The 17,811-nt window shown below is 37.5% G+C and overlaps 1 protein-coding gene across 2 annotated transcripts in view; it reads left to right on the top strand.

Annotated features, from left to right (window-relative positions):
* The window catches only part of SLIT2 (slit guidance ligand 2), a 344,854-nt gene that overhangs the window by 277,352 nt on the left and 49,691 nt on the right, over nt 1-17,811 (top strand). For both annotated transcript variants that reach the window (XM_040625101.1, XM_040625100.1), the window contains 5 exons: nt 2,752-2,820; nt 5,412-5,483; nt 5,989-6,060; nt 8,147-8,218; nt 10,911-11,074. In XM_040625101.1, coding sequence (XP_040481035.1) covers nt 2,752-2,820; nt 5,412-5,483; nt 5,989-6,060; nt 8,147-8,218; nt 10,911-11,074 — 449 coding nt within the window. The remainder of the gene's footprint in view (nt 1-2,751; nt 2,821-5,411; nt 5,484-5,988; nt 6,061-8,146; nt 8,219-10,910; nt 11,075-17,811) is intronic.

Here is a 17,811-nt window from a genome sequence, read left to right as displayed (position 1 = left end):
CCTAACATTTTCATATCTGATATTTGACCCCAGAGTACATGGTCAGTATATACTCATCTAGATACCAAGCACCATACACACTTTCTCAGCTGCCTCATATTATGTCTGTGGAATGGAATAAATCCGAGGACAAGTTGCTTGAGTAACATGAAGCATGCGTACTGCTTTCCATTGTGTAATCTGCATACTAATATCCCGGAAACAAATGCTTGGTATGAGTGCAGTTGAGTCATTTGCCTCTGTTTATTTTTTTCTGTGTGGGACTATGTATCCAAAATGATGTAAGTTCCAGTGTAATTTGTGCAGATGTGTCCCTGTAATTCATGCCCATGTGTGCAAGCATTCTAAATGAGCAGCTCTGATAAACTTTTGGCAACATGGAACATAGGTAATGAGTTTCAAGAAGACGTCACTTCAGTTATCGGAGAACTTATTTGCAAATCACGCGCAGTTCTTTGAATCCTAATTTGGTCCTGAACTGAACACTTAGGGGGAAAAGAGGTGTGATCTTAGCACACGTACACACAAGGTTCCTCTTAGAATTGAACTGCTGTGAAGTGTTCAGTTTCTCTCGGCGCTATCAGTCACAGTTGCTAATTAACTATAAGCACTGCTTTGTGTATGCATAATTAAATACTTAATTCTTATTTTAATAAGTATTTATTTCAGGAGATTGCTCTTCATCCAGCTAGATGTCTTTAGAGTATTCTGTATGCAAAGCTTTGATTCTGGGAACACCCCAGCCAAGAACACAACACTCAGCGCACCCAGGTCATCTTTAATGTGGAATCCCTTCTTTTCAACTGGCCCATAGCTTAGTGCTTCTCCCTGATGCCTATCAAATAATTTTAAACGTTCTTTATTTTTTTTTAAAGATTTATTTATTTATTAGACAGAGAGAGACAGCCAGCGAGAGAGGGAACACAAGCAGGGGGAGTGGGAGAGGAAGAAGCAGGCTCCCAGTGGAGGAGCCTGATGTGGGGCTCGATGCTGGAACGCCGGGATCACGCCCTGAGCTGAAGGCAGACGCTTAACGACTGCACCACCCAGGCGCCCCTTAAACGTTCTTTAATTTCCTTATTAAACTACATCTGAGAACCTGCTTGGTTCATATCGTGTCTATGCCATCCATATGTTTCTTCCGTCAGACAGTTGAATCTTCAATCTGTTTCTTCACAAAGTATTAAAAAGTAATATTTTTCTGAAGAAATATGTTACAGAGATGAGGAAAATATTAACTCATCTCTTGTGAATTCTAGTTTTATCTCCCCAAGAGCTTATTCTTAGAATCCTACCAAGTCAGCAGGATCCTTCTCTACAATCACGTATATGCGTGTATTAGAAAAATTTCATTGCATTTTATATTAAATTATTAAAGAATTTGGCAAAAACGAGGACATATTAGTGGACAATTTTAAACAAATGGTATCTATTATTTTTAATCAGTTCCATATAATTTCCCTCTTAGATGGTTCTACATGTAAACATCCATAGCACACATTCTGAATCCTTTTAGCTTTCTGCTATGACATTTTCCAGAATAAAGGGAGAATACTGAAGTCTATGGGATTATGCTTCCCTCTAGTGGTACCCAGAAATACTTGGGTGGAGGAAAGAAAGGAGTCGAAGAAGAAATAAGAAGGCAGGAAATTTGAGCAGGCATAAGTAAGAAATCATAACACGTGCCCGATTCTTAGTCCTGTATTTATTACATATTTTGATAACGTGTGCCTTTTATATAACTTTTTATTTTGAACTATTTGAAATAATTATTATCTGAGGCAATTTCTCAGCTACTTCTGTATCTAGCAAAAATACTAATAACTTCAACCTTAGATCTCAAGATGGGCCATGAGACGGGGGGAGGAGGGGCCCTCTGCCCACTGGGCTGGGATTCTTTGTGGGCACACCTGTAAGCAGGGAGCCCACGTTGCCGAAAGACATTGTACCCTTTGTCGTCTTTATTCTAGGAAAATACAGCCTTGTTTGAGATGGAGTTTATTTTTCTTTGTATGACATTTTGAACAAAACCTAAAGCATTCATTCATTTTTATGTCTGGCCAATTAGCCCAATGTCTGTCTATTTTCAGATTATCCTGCTGACTTTAATCCAGAAAGGAAACTTCACATATATGTGGTTATTTGATTACTTTTACATGTAGATGTTATATTTGTGTCTTTGATAAAGGTTGTGATTTTCTATAAAACCTTCTAAAATTATTATCACAAAGCAGATAGATATACAGGTTATTTTTAACTGAAATCTCATTTGAATTCCTAAATATCTCCTTGAAGGCATTGATTGTTATTTACTAGGTGGAGTGGTCTTGCCCTCAGCCCCAAGGTTCTGTCGATAGTGAACGCATTTCATGGTATCGTCCCCACATAAATACAAGCAGACTGGAGGCTGACTAAAAATATGGTTGATTGAATGAACCTTCTTGACGCACAAATGGTTGGACACACGACTCGCCTCATTACATAAACCACAAAGAACTGGACTCTCCAGTCTCTCCTTGGTTTTATAATTTACACTAAGCGATTCCACAAAATAGTTCTTCTGGATTGGACAACTGTGCTTTTTTTCCTCTACTTCTTTTAAATAACAGTCCCAGCTAGAGGGAACATGATGTCTTAAAGCCAGAATTGCAAAGTGCTTCCTTGCCTCAGTTAGGAGTGAAATTGTGTCAACTGTTTTGTGCCACACCATTGTTCCTTTAAAAAAAAATAATATTGTGTCCTTGTTTTTAGGTATCTGGATGGGAACCAATTTACATTGGTGCCTAAGGAGCTCTATAACTACAAACATTTAACACTTATGTAAGTAACGTGTTGTATTTTTTTCATCTTGACTTATTCTAGTTCACCAAAGTGGGGGTAGCAAGGGGCAGAAGATTTAGTGAACCTTTCAGATAATATAAATCGTTTACAGTTAGATGCTTCCCTCCTTCCTCACTGCGGTTCTGGGTCAGTAGCTACATTTTCATTGAATATCAGTCAGGCAGTGGTGCATCTTAGGGGAAGGACCTCCTCTATTCAAAGTACAAATCTGATTAAGTATCAGAGAACTGTAGAAATGCGGAAAATTCGGATACTTCTACTGATAATGAACATGGGCTATTTTATGACAAGCCAAGAAAAGGAAGCTAGAAAGTAATGGCTTTATTCTTCTTGACTTGAAGCAAAAGGTTGTGGATGGTAATAACTTCACTGAAAATACATTTTATTAGGTTTGATTTTCTTATATAATATGCTCTAAGTTAAGTACTTCCAGTATTCAAACGTGATTTTATAAAACTCATTTTTAATTACACAGTATTTAAGTACACTTGACAAAGATGCTGACATTCTGAGCGTAAATTTCAGACATTGACTTTTTTTCACTTTGCTTTGATGCCCTCGTAAAATAACATCTTTTTCATCAGTGTAAATGATTTTTTAAGTAGTAATACAAGATTGTATTTAAATATACCAACATTAAAATCTAGTTATATGTACAATATTTTTAAAGAGAAAATCTTACTGTATAAAATGTCACACTTAGCGTGGCCTTGCTGGTAATTGATAAAGCTTCTCACAAGCAAACAAAAATTAGCAATGGAAGTAAATGTAAAGAGAAATACTTTATCTTTAGTTTAAGCCCTATCTGATTTTAGAGTAAATATGGCTGGCTGAGGAGGCCAATTTCTAGTGTTCTAGAATAAGGAGGTTTATCCCTAATTAGTGAATTCTAGAAATGTAAGTCGCCGAAAATGTTACATTTCTCAATGTAAACTTGGCCCTAGAAGGTTGTGGTTGGTTAAAACACTGTTAATCATTTTCAGTTTCTCTTAAACGTATAAGAAAATCACTGTGTAGAAAGTACACAGGACTGTTTAAATGACAAATGAATAAACCGAAAAAGGGAGAATGTCCCTAAGATGTCTTGTTCTGCCTCTCCTTACTTACTTAGTAGCAGCAGGAACTGATTACATACATTCTGTTCTGTTAAATAAACCATTAAATTGCTGCAATTTCCAGAGGGTCACTTCAGCAGGATTGGGTCATTTGTGGGACAGGATGCGATTATTTAAGACCAGTTTGGAAATGAAAAATGAGCATTTGTAGATCCAGAAATGGCTTTACCAATGACTCATTATGCTCCTCTCAGCAAGTAACTGCTGCTAATATAGATACACTTCTTTATTTCTAAATTTAGGGGTAGTGCTCGAGCAGCTGAGAAGATGGATCTTGAAGTCCTGTAGCATTCCTATCATTTCGCAAGTTGTATAGGCTCATTTTACCGATATTTTGGTCATTTTAATAAAGGAATGGATAATCTCTGGCTCGTCTGCATCTTCCATTGATTTATATATTTTGCTTTAGGAAAAAAGTAGTGAATATACACACATACAATGATCATAAACTATGACCTGTAATTTTTCATTTATTCATAAATCTTCCTTTTATTTATGTGTTTAGCATTTTGCAGTAGAGACAAATCAGTGAGTATATACATATCACTGTATGACTACGTGTATGTCTATATTCACTGATTTTTTCCTATTGCAAAACTGCCAATGATACATCATATATGTCATATATAGTATGCCATTATATATATTTTATTGTATTACATTATATTGCAATATAATTATAGTTACAGTATGCATTACATGTGTCATATTATAAATGGTCACAGATATATATAATAAAAAGAAGAGCAAGTTCACTGGGTATAAATCACAACCCATAGGACCAGTTACACTTGGCTATCAACAGCCATGTCTCATTGGTTAAAAAAACCCACATCTCTCTTATTTACTTACAAATTAAACAGATATTTATCGAGGACCTACCTGCTGTGTGCCAGTGACTTCGCCAAGGGCTAAGTTCCTCACTATGGCGTTGCAAATGTAATCAAAAGAGTGCTTTCAGCTACCAAAGTTGACAGTGTCTACCAATGAGCATATAGATCAGGGAAGCTGAAGGATATGCAACCAATAGAACGTTCACGAACAAAGGTTTAATTCTCACCCATACAATGTGTCCGTTGTGAGGGGCCTCCCCATGTCTTTGCTCTGGGACCAGACATGGGAGCGGGCTGTGGAACATCACATTCTGGCAGAGGAGCGAGCAGAGAGAGAGACGGGAAGAGTGAGCTTGCTTGAACCTGTTACGAAGTGAAAACTGCAGTTTTCAAGCGGTGGCACCCAAAACATCGTCCCTTCTCATTTCAACAGGCAGGGGCGTGAATAATTATGAATGTGTCAATCTACCCCCCAGGGTTATCCAGTGTTTTGGTGTTTCAGGTGAAAGCTGAGCTCTAAGAATGCCGCAGTGACTGAGCATGCAGAGCCTTCTCTAAGAATCACTAATACTTCACTTTGTCTGTGACAGTTCACTCCATTTGTTTCTTTTTCCTCTTGTAGAGACTTAAGTAACAACCGAATAAGCACCCTTTCTAATCAGAGTTTCAGCAACATGACCCAGCTCCTCACCTTGTGAGTATGAAAATGTGGGCCTGAGTACTTATTAATTCACTGGACAAAAGACATTTTCTAGGCACTTGGCCATTCCCTGTTAACAAGACAGAGAGAGCCTGCCCTCAAGAAATATAAATATAAATATTGTTGGGAGAAACAGACAAAAACAACTCAATAAACAAACAACTACAGATACTATTTTTTAAAAAAAGTGTTGGGTTCCAGAAAAGAAACAAAGAATAATTTACGTTTGTGGCGGGGTTGGGAGAGATTCTATAGAAGTCTGTCACCTGAGGGAGGGAATAGTTGAGCCGTCGGCTGGGGCAGAAAGCATTCTAGACTGTATTTAGAAAGAAATATGTTGTATTACTGAAAACACAAACAGTCACAAAATACTGTATATCAATATCCCCAGTTTATAAAATGCTAAAACAACCTTTTTTCTTCACTGCTTTATTTTTAAAATGACATTTGGCCATTTGGGGATATCTGAGTAAAACAAATCTGCTATGTATGCTTTCAGAATTCTTAGTTACAACCGTTTGAGATGTATTCCTCCTCGAACCTTCGATGGATTGAAGTCTCTCAGATTACTGTAAGCATCTTTTGCTCAACAAAATATCTTTTATCTCAGGGATCCGAGTTTTGGGTTGTTTTTGTTTTTGTTTTTGTTTTACTGATTTAACTGCAATTTTGACTCTTGGGCATTTTTAGACATACACATGGGGATTTACTACAAATTCGGAAATAGGAAAATTACATCTTTTCCTGTATCAGTACTCAACAGCCTTTATTTGGGCAACACGACGCTGTTGTTGTAGTCATTTATTTGGTAATAGATAATAATAACGTATGTTTTATAAAAATCCAGCTAATTTTGAACAAAATACAGGAAATTTTATTTTCTTTAAAATTTACATAATCGATGACTACATTTTTACTGTTAAAATGTATTTTAAATATATGAAATGAAACATGATCTCCAATCACAATCCCCTCCCCCAGAATTAACAGTTAGACAGTTTTATGTTGTCTTCTGGTCCTTTTTTATATGCATTTGTTTTTAGATGCTGATACGTATATGCTCATGGCCATATACCTTCTAAAAAGCATAAATAGGATTTGTTCTTGTTCTGTCATCTGCTAATTTTTACTTAACAATATGCCTTACACTATTTCCATTCCATCATATAAAAATATTCCTCAGCTGTTTAACTCGTACAAGAATATTCCATAGGATGAAGGGACCGTAGCTTGTTTGATCATCCCCATCTTTAACTATCATGTGGTGGTTTTGGGGGTTATTTGGGTTTTTTTTATCATTGTTGTTTTTTAGAGGGGGGAAGGGCAGAGGGAGAGATCAAATCCTAAGCAGGCTCTATGCCCAGTACAGAGCCTGACAGGCGCTCGATCTCACAATCCTGAGATCAAGACCTGAGCTGAAATCAAGAGGGAGACACTTAACCAACTGAGCCACCCGGGCACCCCAACTGTCATGGGGTTTGAGTCCAGATTTGCATTATTCATACAGTGCTGGAACGAACATCCTACACATTCGTCTTACTGTCAGGTGTGTTGTGAGGATACCAAAAGTAACTGTCAGGTTGTCCCCCCAAAACCAGAATTTGTCAATTTACAAACTTATTTTCCACCAACTTTGTTTTAATAGAGTACTATTACAAAGCACTCTGGAAAATCTTGAATGGTATTAATTCTTTCATTTTTGTTCTATGACAGATTGAGTACCTATTTTAATGGAGTACTTATTTCAAAGCACTCTGGCAAATATGGAATAATATTAATAGTTCTATGACAGATTGAACATTATTTTCCATTCCTGTTTTAATTTGAAATTCCAATAACTAGAGTATTTGTGCATATTTTATTTTTTTTAATTAATCATTTGTGTTTCCATGGGCCTGATCATATCGTTTCTGATTTTCTATTGGGTACCTTGTCTTTTCTTTATTAACATACATGTCTTTATGCATCTACTACTTGACTAACTTTGTAGGTCTTTTTACAAAGGAATTAATCCTTGTGTCTTATATATGTTGTAAATATTTTCCATTCTGTTCCTTACATGTTATCTTTCATATTATGGATATATTTCGTGTTGTCACTCTTGCCCTTTATGGTTTCTGAGTTTTATATGCTGCTTTGAAAGCCTTTCCCAGGCCCCCTGGGTGGCTCAGTTGGTTAAGCATCTGCCTTTGGCTCAGGTCATGATCCCAGGGTCCTGGGATCGAGTTCTTCATTGGCTACCTGTTCAGCAGGGAGCCTGCTTCTCCCTCTGCCCCTCCCCCCTGCTCCTGATCTCTCTCACTCACTCTCTCTCTCTCCCTCAAATAAATAAATAAAATCTTTAAAAAAAGCCTGTCCCATCCTATATTTATAAAAAGGAGCTCCTCTTTATTTTCATTTCATACATTTTTGATTTGTTTTTACATTTAGCTCTTCAATCTAGAATTGACTTTATGTAGATGATGTGAAGAACTAACTTCTTGTTTTCCCAAATACATACGCAGTTATGCCAAGACTATGTATTAAATAGATCATATTTTCTGTACTGATTTAAAATGCTTATTGTAAACTAAAGTCTCACACACGTGTGAGAATTTTTCTGAACTCTGACATATAAGAAATTTAATACTGGTCTTGTTTTGTTTTTTTGCTTTTAGTTCATTACATGGAAATGATATTTCTGTTGTGCCTGAAGGTGCTTTCAATGATCTTTCTGCATTATCACACCTGTAAGTACCTAGTTCATGAATGTGGGTTTAGGGTCAAACTCACAAACCGCCCTCTGCTACCTCTTCTATTGTCACAACACGAGATGTGGTTGGTTCCATCTTTAAAGAAAATGAGAAGATTTTCGATCTAGATACAGGGCCTTCTGCAAGAGCCTTAATTTATCCTTTTGGCCCTTACTCTCCATTAACTAATGGAGTTGAATTCTCTCTACGTAGCTAAAAGTATTTTCTTACAAACATGGCTTTCCAACTTCCTAGCTATGCCTTTTCTCTTAACACTCTCTGATTCTAGAATACTAGCTCCCTTTCAATTCAGTCTGCCCAAACCTTGTATTTTTCTAAGTATCATATCCTTTATGAAGCCTATCTTGATTTGCTCAAACTGGATTCATTTATTTAGCAAATAGTATTCAGCACTGGCTATGGTGCCATAGAAAAATAAATTAGAGATGGTTCGAGACTTTATAATATGATAGCAGGAAACTGCCAAATCCTCATACGGGTTGAAATTGTGTTTTTTTCTTTCCTTTGTGCTCTCATAGCAGCTTGTTTGTAACTCCTTATTTTTGGAAAGTACAATAAAACAACATAAAATATGTCATAAACTCTTTTGGGTCAAATTCCATTATTCCATTATTTATAAGGGTAGTGTTGAGACCATGGCAAACCTGGATGATCCAGGAACAGATTTAGGATCTAAAACTTTTCTTAGCTCAGGGGCTGGTGTGGTGCCATCTGGTGGCAAGTATGCTTCAGATTAAATAAAAGTGCTGTGAGTTGCCTGCCAGTTCCCCAGAAATTGCCTGCCATGTTCTCTCTTGGCTTTGTCCTCCCCTCCAAATCCCACCAGATCCCAAGAAGTTGCCTTTAGGAAATTGAGCAAGGGGGATGGGCAGAGGATAGGAGCCAATAGTCAATCACGCTATATCTGAACGTGCTTTATGGGGCTCTGTGAATCACTGTAGGTTTTGTGTACATCTGTCTATCAGCTTCTTTGGTGCCTACTGTCAATATCTCTCTCAATAAACTCCAGGTCCCAGGAGGCAAAACGTCCACTTTTTCCTGTGTGAACCCCAGCACCTACCTCAAAGGCAACACCCCCCCCCTCAACTCTACAAATTCCGTGGATGTCATTTGCATGAGACACAGTGTGATTAAACCTGCCAGCTCAGGGGTGCACTGTCTGGGAAAGTTTGCAACACTAAGAAGAAAGTAGTCGTTCTGTTAGTGTTAGGGCGATGTATCAGAAAAGGCAGCTTAAGGAAGGCGCTGCCTGAGCGAAGGAGGACATTCCCTCCGTGAGCACCCCCACCAACACCAGGAGCAGTTTGAATAGTCCTTGCCATGTGTCTTGTCTGTCCTGTGTTTCTTTTATGCATTTGTCTTTGATTCTCTAGATCATAAAGAGCTCTGCTCCATTCACTATTTCACACAGGACAGACTTAACAAATGTCAGTAGAAATGACATTAAATGACTCCAAAACATCATTTTGCTCATTTTCCATTTAGAAGAAAAGTTTGAATCTGAGCATAACATCTACTACACTCCAATTCTTCATTAGAGTTGGGCATTAAAACTGCTACAATATAAAGTATTATCGTTTTACAAGTATATTTTGGGACTTTCCTCATGAAAGAATAGGATTGATTTTGCTTGGACTACAGACCTAGAAGCATTACTCATCACAAGTTAGAAATCAGAATTAATCCATTTTTAAATGCCACTTCGTGCATCTACTACTTGCACCAAGCTTGGCAAGTTTACAAAACACACAGGTTAACTTCTCTGGCCTGTTTCTCAATCTGTAAAATGGATTATTAATACTATTGACCTCCTAGAGTTGTTACTTAGGATATAATGAGGTAATTCATATCAAGTGGCTCAGCACAGCACCTGCATTTTGGTGCAATAAATATTAGCTATCATCTTGTTTACTTTTTATATCACTGCTACTGCTAATGGGAGTGGAAGCCAAGTTCTAAAATAAAGGACTTTGCAAAGGGACAGACATCTAGTGAAGGTCCAGATCCACTCTGGTGAACAAGCTCTCTGCATCTTTTTTGTTTCATGCCCTTTCTTATCTTCGTGCCTTCACACTTACTGGTCCTTTACCCTGAAACATCCTTCCCCACTGTCTCCACCTCCTTGAGTCTAAGGATGTAGAATCTCAGGCTTTTAACCACCAGTCTCCCAGAAAAGTTACCCTCTGTTCACAGTCACCGTGTGAATACTTTTACTGTAGCATTTCTTATGCAAATTATGTGCATGTTTGAGAATGTGTTAATCGCCTTCCCAGAAGCAGTTCTTTGCTGTTAAAAATAATGTATTATTTATATTTGGGGCCCCCAAACCTGGCATAGCGATTGGGTCCTCAGTGAATCATGAGCGAATGAAGGAAGTATTAACCTGTGCGTCGGGTTTGCTTGTACCCAATATAAACCTGTCTCTGCAAATACAAGAACACCTTGTAGAGCCCAGGTAAATTTTAAGGCTCGTGACAACCCCCTAAGTCCCAGCTGCACATAATTCAGGAAAACGGGGAATCCCCGATGTCTCCATTTTCTTCTAAATTGTTATCAATAAATCTATAGGGATTTTCTCCTGAGCGCCACTTTGAGTTATGTTCCTTTAGGAAATAACAATACATCCATACTGTGTGTGTGTGTGTGCTTCTGTGGTGTTGTTTTCCAGAGCAATTGGAGCCAACCCTCTTTACTGTGATTGTAACATGCAGTGGTTATCGGACTGGGTAAAGTCAGAATACAAAGAACCTGGGATTGCTCGCTGTGCCGGTCCTGGAGAAATGGCAGATAAATTGTTACTCACGACTCCCTCCAAAAAATTTACATGTCAAGGTATGATTTTTAACCATTTGTACTTCTGTAAATAAAAACTCACTGTATTAATTTAAAAGGGAAAACACGGCTGCTAGACCTCAAAGGTACAGCTGAAAAGCCCCTAATAAATAATGGCTAATGACTAGTGGCTGCTTGCACGGAACTGAGAAGTTACCTGAGGAGCCCAAGTAAAGAACCAGGCTTTTCAAGGAAACTGCAGAAGTAATTAATTGGAAACGTCTAAGTTTTCTTTAAAATGTATGGCGAAGTGAAGAGTACACGATTTCTAGAAATTTCACTCATAGCCTCTAACGAGTAACAATATTTTGCTTTTGCCTTGTCTGAACGTGTGCCCTGCTCCCAGGGGTGCCAGGGCGCTGTGGCTTCCTGATGCCAGGTAAGGAGAAGCAAGCCCTCCCCAGTGTTCAGGCCAAACCCTCTGACTCGCCTCCCGTATTGCTGTGGGTGTCTCTTGCTTGCTTGTATCCTTTTCTTTTCCCCTTGTATTATGTATCTGTGGATTCTAAATAGTGCCTTAGTAACAAGTACTTTTTCTTCTCTTATTATAAGAATCATCTATGGCCGATATAGAAAATCTAAATAGGAAAATGTTAATGATAACGAACATTGTATGTCTTCAAGAACTAAAATTATACATTAATCACAATACCTAGAGATAACCACTATTGAACTTTATTTAAATTAAATATGTTTTACGTGTACAACTAAATCCTAGTATTGTGGAGCTTAGAGAAGTGTCCAGTATGGTCTTGCCGTCGGGGCTTGCACACCTAGCTGAAGAGACAGTCTCCACACTCGAACATTTTAGATAGGAAAAACACCTAAGGAGGTCCTGTTGTGCCCTGGGTCATGGTGTGAGTTTCCAGCTTCACGTTTCAATAGTTATATAACCTGAGTTTAATAGCTTAACCAGCCTGTGCCTCAGTTTCCTCATGTGTAAGCAGAGATGATGATAGTACATACCTGAAAATGTTACTGTTAAGATTAGATAAGTTACTACACGTGAAATTAAAAAAAAAAAAGTGAAGGTGCTGATGTCACAGAAACAGAGAATAGAACAGTGGATTGCAGGGGTGGAGGGAGGGGGGAAATGGGGAGATACAAGTTAAAGGGCACAGACTTTGAATGATAAGGTTAAGTTCCGAGGATCTAATGCCAACTTGGTGAGTGTAGTTAATAATACGGTATTACGCTGAGACTAGATCTGAAGCATTCTCGCCACAAGCACACAGACGTTAACTATTCGGGGTGGTGGATATGCCAAATACTTTGATCTTATCGATCATTCCACAGTGTATGTGTCTATCAAATCACCACATTGTACCTTTTACATGTATACGATTTTATTTGTCAGTTACTCCTCAGTACAGCTGGGGGAAAAGATTAATTGATTTAATGTGTGTAAAAGACATTGCCTTACACACAGTAAGCACTGAGTATAGGTTAGCTGACAGTTTTATTATCATAACACTTTAGAACACCAACAAAATCATGATGCAGGACAAGCAATGTTTTACTGATCAAAGAAGGAATTTTTAAAAACTATATTCCCTTGAGCCGTTTTTTAAATGGCTTCTGATGCTTTTTCAGAGCTGTAAATGGGTGCAGATGATGTAATTTGCAGTGCGTTGTAAATATCGACATTTTGAAACAAAACTCTTCCAGGGGCGCCTGTGTGGCTCAGTTGGTTAAGCGTCCAAGTCTTGATTTCAGCTCAGGTCATGATCTCAGGGTCGTGATCTCAGGATGGTGGGATCCAGCCCCCAGGTCAGGCACTGTGCTGGGCATGGAGCCTGCGTAGGAGTCTCTCTCTTCCTCTCCTGCTGTCCCTCACCCACCAACCCTTAAAAAAAAACCAAAAAAAAACAAAAAAACACCTCTTCCATTATTCTTCTAAATGTGTATGATGGAAGCTAAATATCACAGCTAATTTAAGAGACCAAAACAAGATCCTCTTTAGATTTCACATTGTTCTATTTTTCCTTGAACTTCTGTTTTTCTCCTTGAGTTTCTATTTCCAGTACCTCAGAGAATTGTCTCATTTTTTGCTCCAAAGGTATATATATTTATCATTTGAATTTTTAAAATGTCCTTCCACCAAAAATCTTTGAGTTTTTAAATTTTTCTTAAAATTGAGTTGTTATTAATACTCATGCACCATTGCTTGGGACAGCATAATTATTTATCAGCGTGTTAATATTTTTATTAAAAATTGAAAGTAAAACTTTATTGGAAGTGCCTCTCTGGGATTACGTGCATTGAATGCAAGAGACTTTGCAGATAACCAGCGTTTTAAGTTATTCTTTTGTAACCGCAGATGTTTCCTTGGGGCAGTGCCCCCAAATTTCTGGTGTGCTATAAGGCATATCGTTGTTCTGGAAATTGGAGGAGATTGTCAAATGGGAGCTAGGGAAAGAGAAACTGGCATTAAAACTTTCTCTTAGGGATGCCTGGGTGGCTCAGTTGGTTAAGCGCCTGCCTTCAGCTCAGGTCCTGATCCCAGGGTCCTGGGATCGAGCCCCACATGGGGCTCCTTGCTCAGCAGGAAGCCTGCTTCTCCTTCTGCCTGTCACTCCCCCTGCTTGTGTTCTGTCTCTGACAATATATAAATAAAATCTTTAAAAAAATAATAACTTTCTCTTCGGCATCATCGTTGAGCAGGTGTGTTTTAGAAAGATTATGTGGGGAAGTTGAGAACTGTAAACTGTGATTTTGTTTTATTTCTCTGTACCCAGGGATACTTGTTCTCCTTTCTGAAAAATGCTGGTGCTTATGTAGGTTCCTCAAAATTTAGAGTTCCCTGGAGATATTTCTTTAAAAAATATTTCATAATAATATAAATTTGAGAAAAGCTACATACTTGCATTCAATTCTCTGAGGGACATTGTTCACAGTCATTCATTACATGTTCTCAGAAGTCCAACACACAGACAGCACACATACATAAATGACTGTTTAACTCAAGATACAGCTAACTGATTTGACCTTTTTTTCTTTTCTTTAATAACATTTTGTTTAGTTCGTAGTATGGCATGAATGGAAATATGCTTGAGGGAAAATTAGTCTGGATCAGCAATGCGTGATCAAACTTTCTGCAGTGATAAAAAATGCTGTGTATCTGCCATCAAATACGGTAGTCACTGGCCGTGCGCGGTTGCTGAAAGTAGCTAATGCAACAGAGGAAGTGGATTTTTAATTTTATTTAATTTAAATTTAACCGGAAAGAGTCAGGTGCAGCTACCGGCTCCCATGTTGGGTAGTGTGGTTGCTACAAAAGCTCAGAGGAAGAAATTGTGTCAGAGGAGAGTGGCCGTGAGAAGTTTAGTGCGGGTGTACCAAAGCCAATTGTTGGGTCTTAGGGGCAGGCTGTCGAGTGTGAGGAAGGTGCCACGGGAGCCGAGCTGTGTTGTAGGAAAGGGCTGGAGCTGTGGTTTAGTTTAGTATTCATGAAGTTCCCAAGTCAACAGATTGCATATATTTCAAGCCGTACCCTGCACTGGATGGCAGGCAACATGGGTGTAGGGCAGGCGACAAGAAGTGTAGACCTGCAGAACTCAACAAATAGAGTGCAGTTGCATTTAGCAGACTAAGATTTACTTGGTTTTTCTATAACTTAATATACTTTTAGAGTGATAGCAAACGTTGAAACTCACAATGCCCTTTGCCAGCATTTCTTGGTATTTGTCAAAATATTATGAAGTGTCATTGTCGTAAGACTCTGCTAGTTGAAGATTTATGGCAGTTCATATGGCATCTTTGCCACTACTACTACTACTACTACTAATAATAATACTAATAATAACTAAGAACAGCTTTTATTGAGGGTTTGAATTATGCTGAGGATTTTACATAGATCCCTATCTCTTGTAATCTTTCCATCATTCCTTAAGTAAGTACTGTTATTTCCCCATTTGGGAGATGAAAATATAATAATTTAGAGAGATTAAATAATGTGTCCAGCATCGCTCAGCTACTAAGACAGAGAGCCAGAATTTTTGACTCACTGACTCCACTGCTTACCACTAGAGTTTACTTTATAATTATCAATGAAAATATTCTTAGAACAAATCAATATAAATGAGAGTCCCATTCTACTATTGAAACATACTTAGAAAATGAAAGTTTTGAACTACTTTCATATGCTTTGCTTAAAGTATTTATTCATAATAAGTGGATTGGTAAAAGGCAAAGTACTTTAATCTACTAATTAAAATAATTTACTCTAAGAAATCTACTGAGTACTGAGTTTTTGAGCTAACAGGCCTTATGAGCTTGAAAGCAGTAAAATGACACTTCTTTAAATATTTTATAATTTGAGTTTTTAATTTTTTAACTTTTCCCATAGTTATGCCAGTTTAATATGTTTTATTTTATTCATGAAAATCATGTAAGTACATGCTCCTAATATTAAGATTTGTAAATATGTAATTTCATATTATGGCAGGAAGAGGAATATCCTTTAATTGAAGATGTGTTTATATAGCTATATGTAAATATAATTTAAATGTTTTCTCTGCTAGGAAAGGCTGGGCCATTATTTTGAGTAATATATTCAGTTAACAATTTTTATCCTACATTTTTCAGAGTATTTTCTTTATGGTATAATATCATAGTTTCAAGGCACAACAGAAATAAATAAACTGGATGAAATAGATTATCAAAGAATATTTAATTAATACCCAGATTAGAAAATTCTTGAGTGGGAAGCAAATGGTCGTGACTTTTCTTTATAACCCAGATGTTCGGTCTTCATCTTTTAAATATCAGGTGATGCTAGAATGATCAAGCAATCTGTAGTAAAACAGAGATTTTTGCCCTCCCCATGGTATGCAGAATAATGTTAATTTCTGATATTCTTTTTATTGCTCTTGTTTCAGAAAGATTTAGCTATACAGACAACTAAGTTGTTCACTTTTAATTTGACAGACATTTATTAAACACTTATTAAGTGCCAAAGAATGAACAGTCTAGTGGAAATGAATAATATATTTCTTCTTTCATTCACCAAATATCATGCGAGTTCCTGTTATGCACCAGGCACAGTTCCGAGGTATTAAGAATCTAGTTCATGTCTTAAACAGGACATAGAAAGATGCTTGTCTTCGTGGAGTTTCTATTCTACTGATAAATACACTTAAATAGATAATTGCAAAACAATATGGAGGTTTGGCAATAGAAATATATAGAAGATACTAATAACACGGGCACCTGGGTGGCTCAGTTGGTTAAGCGTCTGCTTTCAGCTCAGGTAATAATCTCAGGGTCCTGGGATTGAGCCCCACATCTGGCTCTCCGCTCAGTGGGGAGTTTGCTTCACCCTCTGCCTCTCCCCCTGCTTGTGCTCACTCTCTCTCTGTCTCATTCTCTCTCTCTCAAAAAAATAAATAAATCTTAAGAAAATTAAATAATAATAATAGTATAGCCCAAACTAGAAGTAATGAAAAATTCACTAAATCAGTTTTGAAGTAATATTTAGAACTTGGTCAAATCCTTTTTACATTTTCAGATTTATTACCACCAGCACATAATTATAATTTTGAAATAAGCTTAGCTTTTGGGGGATTATGAATTGCTCACTGGCTAAAGAAAATATTCAGGTTTGTACATAGTTATTTGCCAAAGCACCATCTTTAAAAAACAAACAAGAACTATTTTTTTTCTTTTATTTTTTTTTTGAACAAGGACTATTTTTCATTATACTTTTGGAAACTTAAAACACTGGGAAAATTGTAACAGACATTAATATTTTTTTTTAAAGATTTTATTTATTTATTTATTCGACAGAGAGAGACAGCCAGCGAGAGAGGGAACACAAGCAGGGGGAGTGGGAGAGGAAGAAGCAGGCTCATAGTGGAAGAGCCCGATGTGGGACTCGATCCCGCAACGCCGGGATCACGCCCTGAGCCGAAGGCAGACGCTTAACCGCTTTGCCACCCAGGCGCCCCAGACATTAATATTAATAGGTGATGAGAACCAACAATTCATATTCTGTTCTTAAATAGTGTACATCCGTATCAATCTGGTATGATAAAATTCTATAAAATAATTACTGTCCTTTTCCATTCAGCTGTGACTCGAGAAATTCATTTATTGGCCTAAGGTCACATGTATATATAGCAAATAGCCAAGCCTAGTGATCCCAGAGGTGTAATATGCAGCCTTTGTGTTTTTGTTAAACCATTTATCTAACTCATATTTATAAGATTTTAACCACCTATCGTCTGTCGGCCATCCCATACTATACAGTGAAACTACAGGGATTCCAGCAATTTCCATCTTGCCAATTTCAGTGGCTTCTTTTTAGTCATCTTTGTTTTTCATCTTAGACATTGGTAGCAACTGCTCCTTCTTGTACATTCTCTTTGCTCTTTCTTCATTCCTTTGCTGACACCTTTACCTTAAATTCTTTAATATTGACATAAAGGGGATTCTCTCCCTACCCCTGTAGGGATTCCAATCCCACAGCTTCAAATGTTAGCCATGACTCTTTAAAGAACTTCAGATTTAATATTTCCGTGCACCTAGTGAGTTCCTCCCCTGTGTAGGCTTGCAGAAACTTAAAACATATATTCCAAAACCTGCATTTTCATTTCCCACATCCTCTTGTAACTGCATTCTGTAGTTGATGTATACATGTCTCTACGACTGAACTGTAAGTTTTCCAGAAACTTCGGCATTTCACGTACCTTTGAACTCCCAAAACTTAGCTTACTGCCTGGCACAAAGTAGATCCT

This window comes from Ursus maritimus, unplaced genomic scaffold (assembly GCF_017311325.1).
Source record: "Ursus maritimus isolate PB19 unplaced genomic scaffold, ASM1731132v1 scaffold_8, whole genome shotgun sequence".
NCBI lineage: Eukaryota > Metazoa > Chordata > Mammalia > Carnivora > Ursidae > Ursus > Ursus maritimus.
This window is presented reverse-complemented; position numbering and strand designations above follow the sequence as displayed.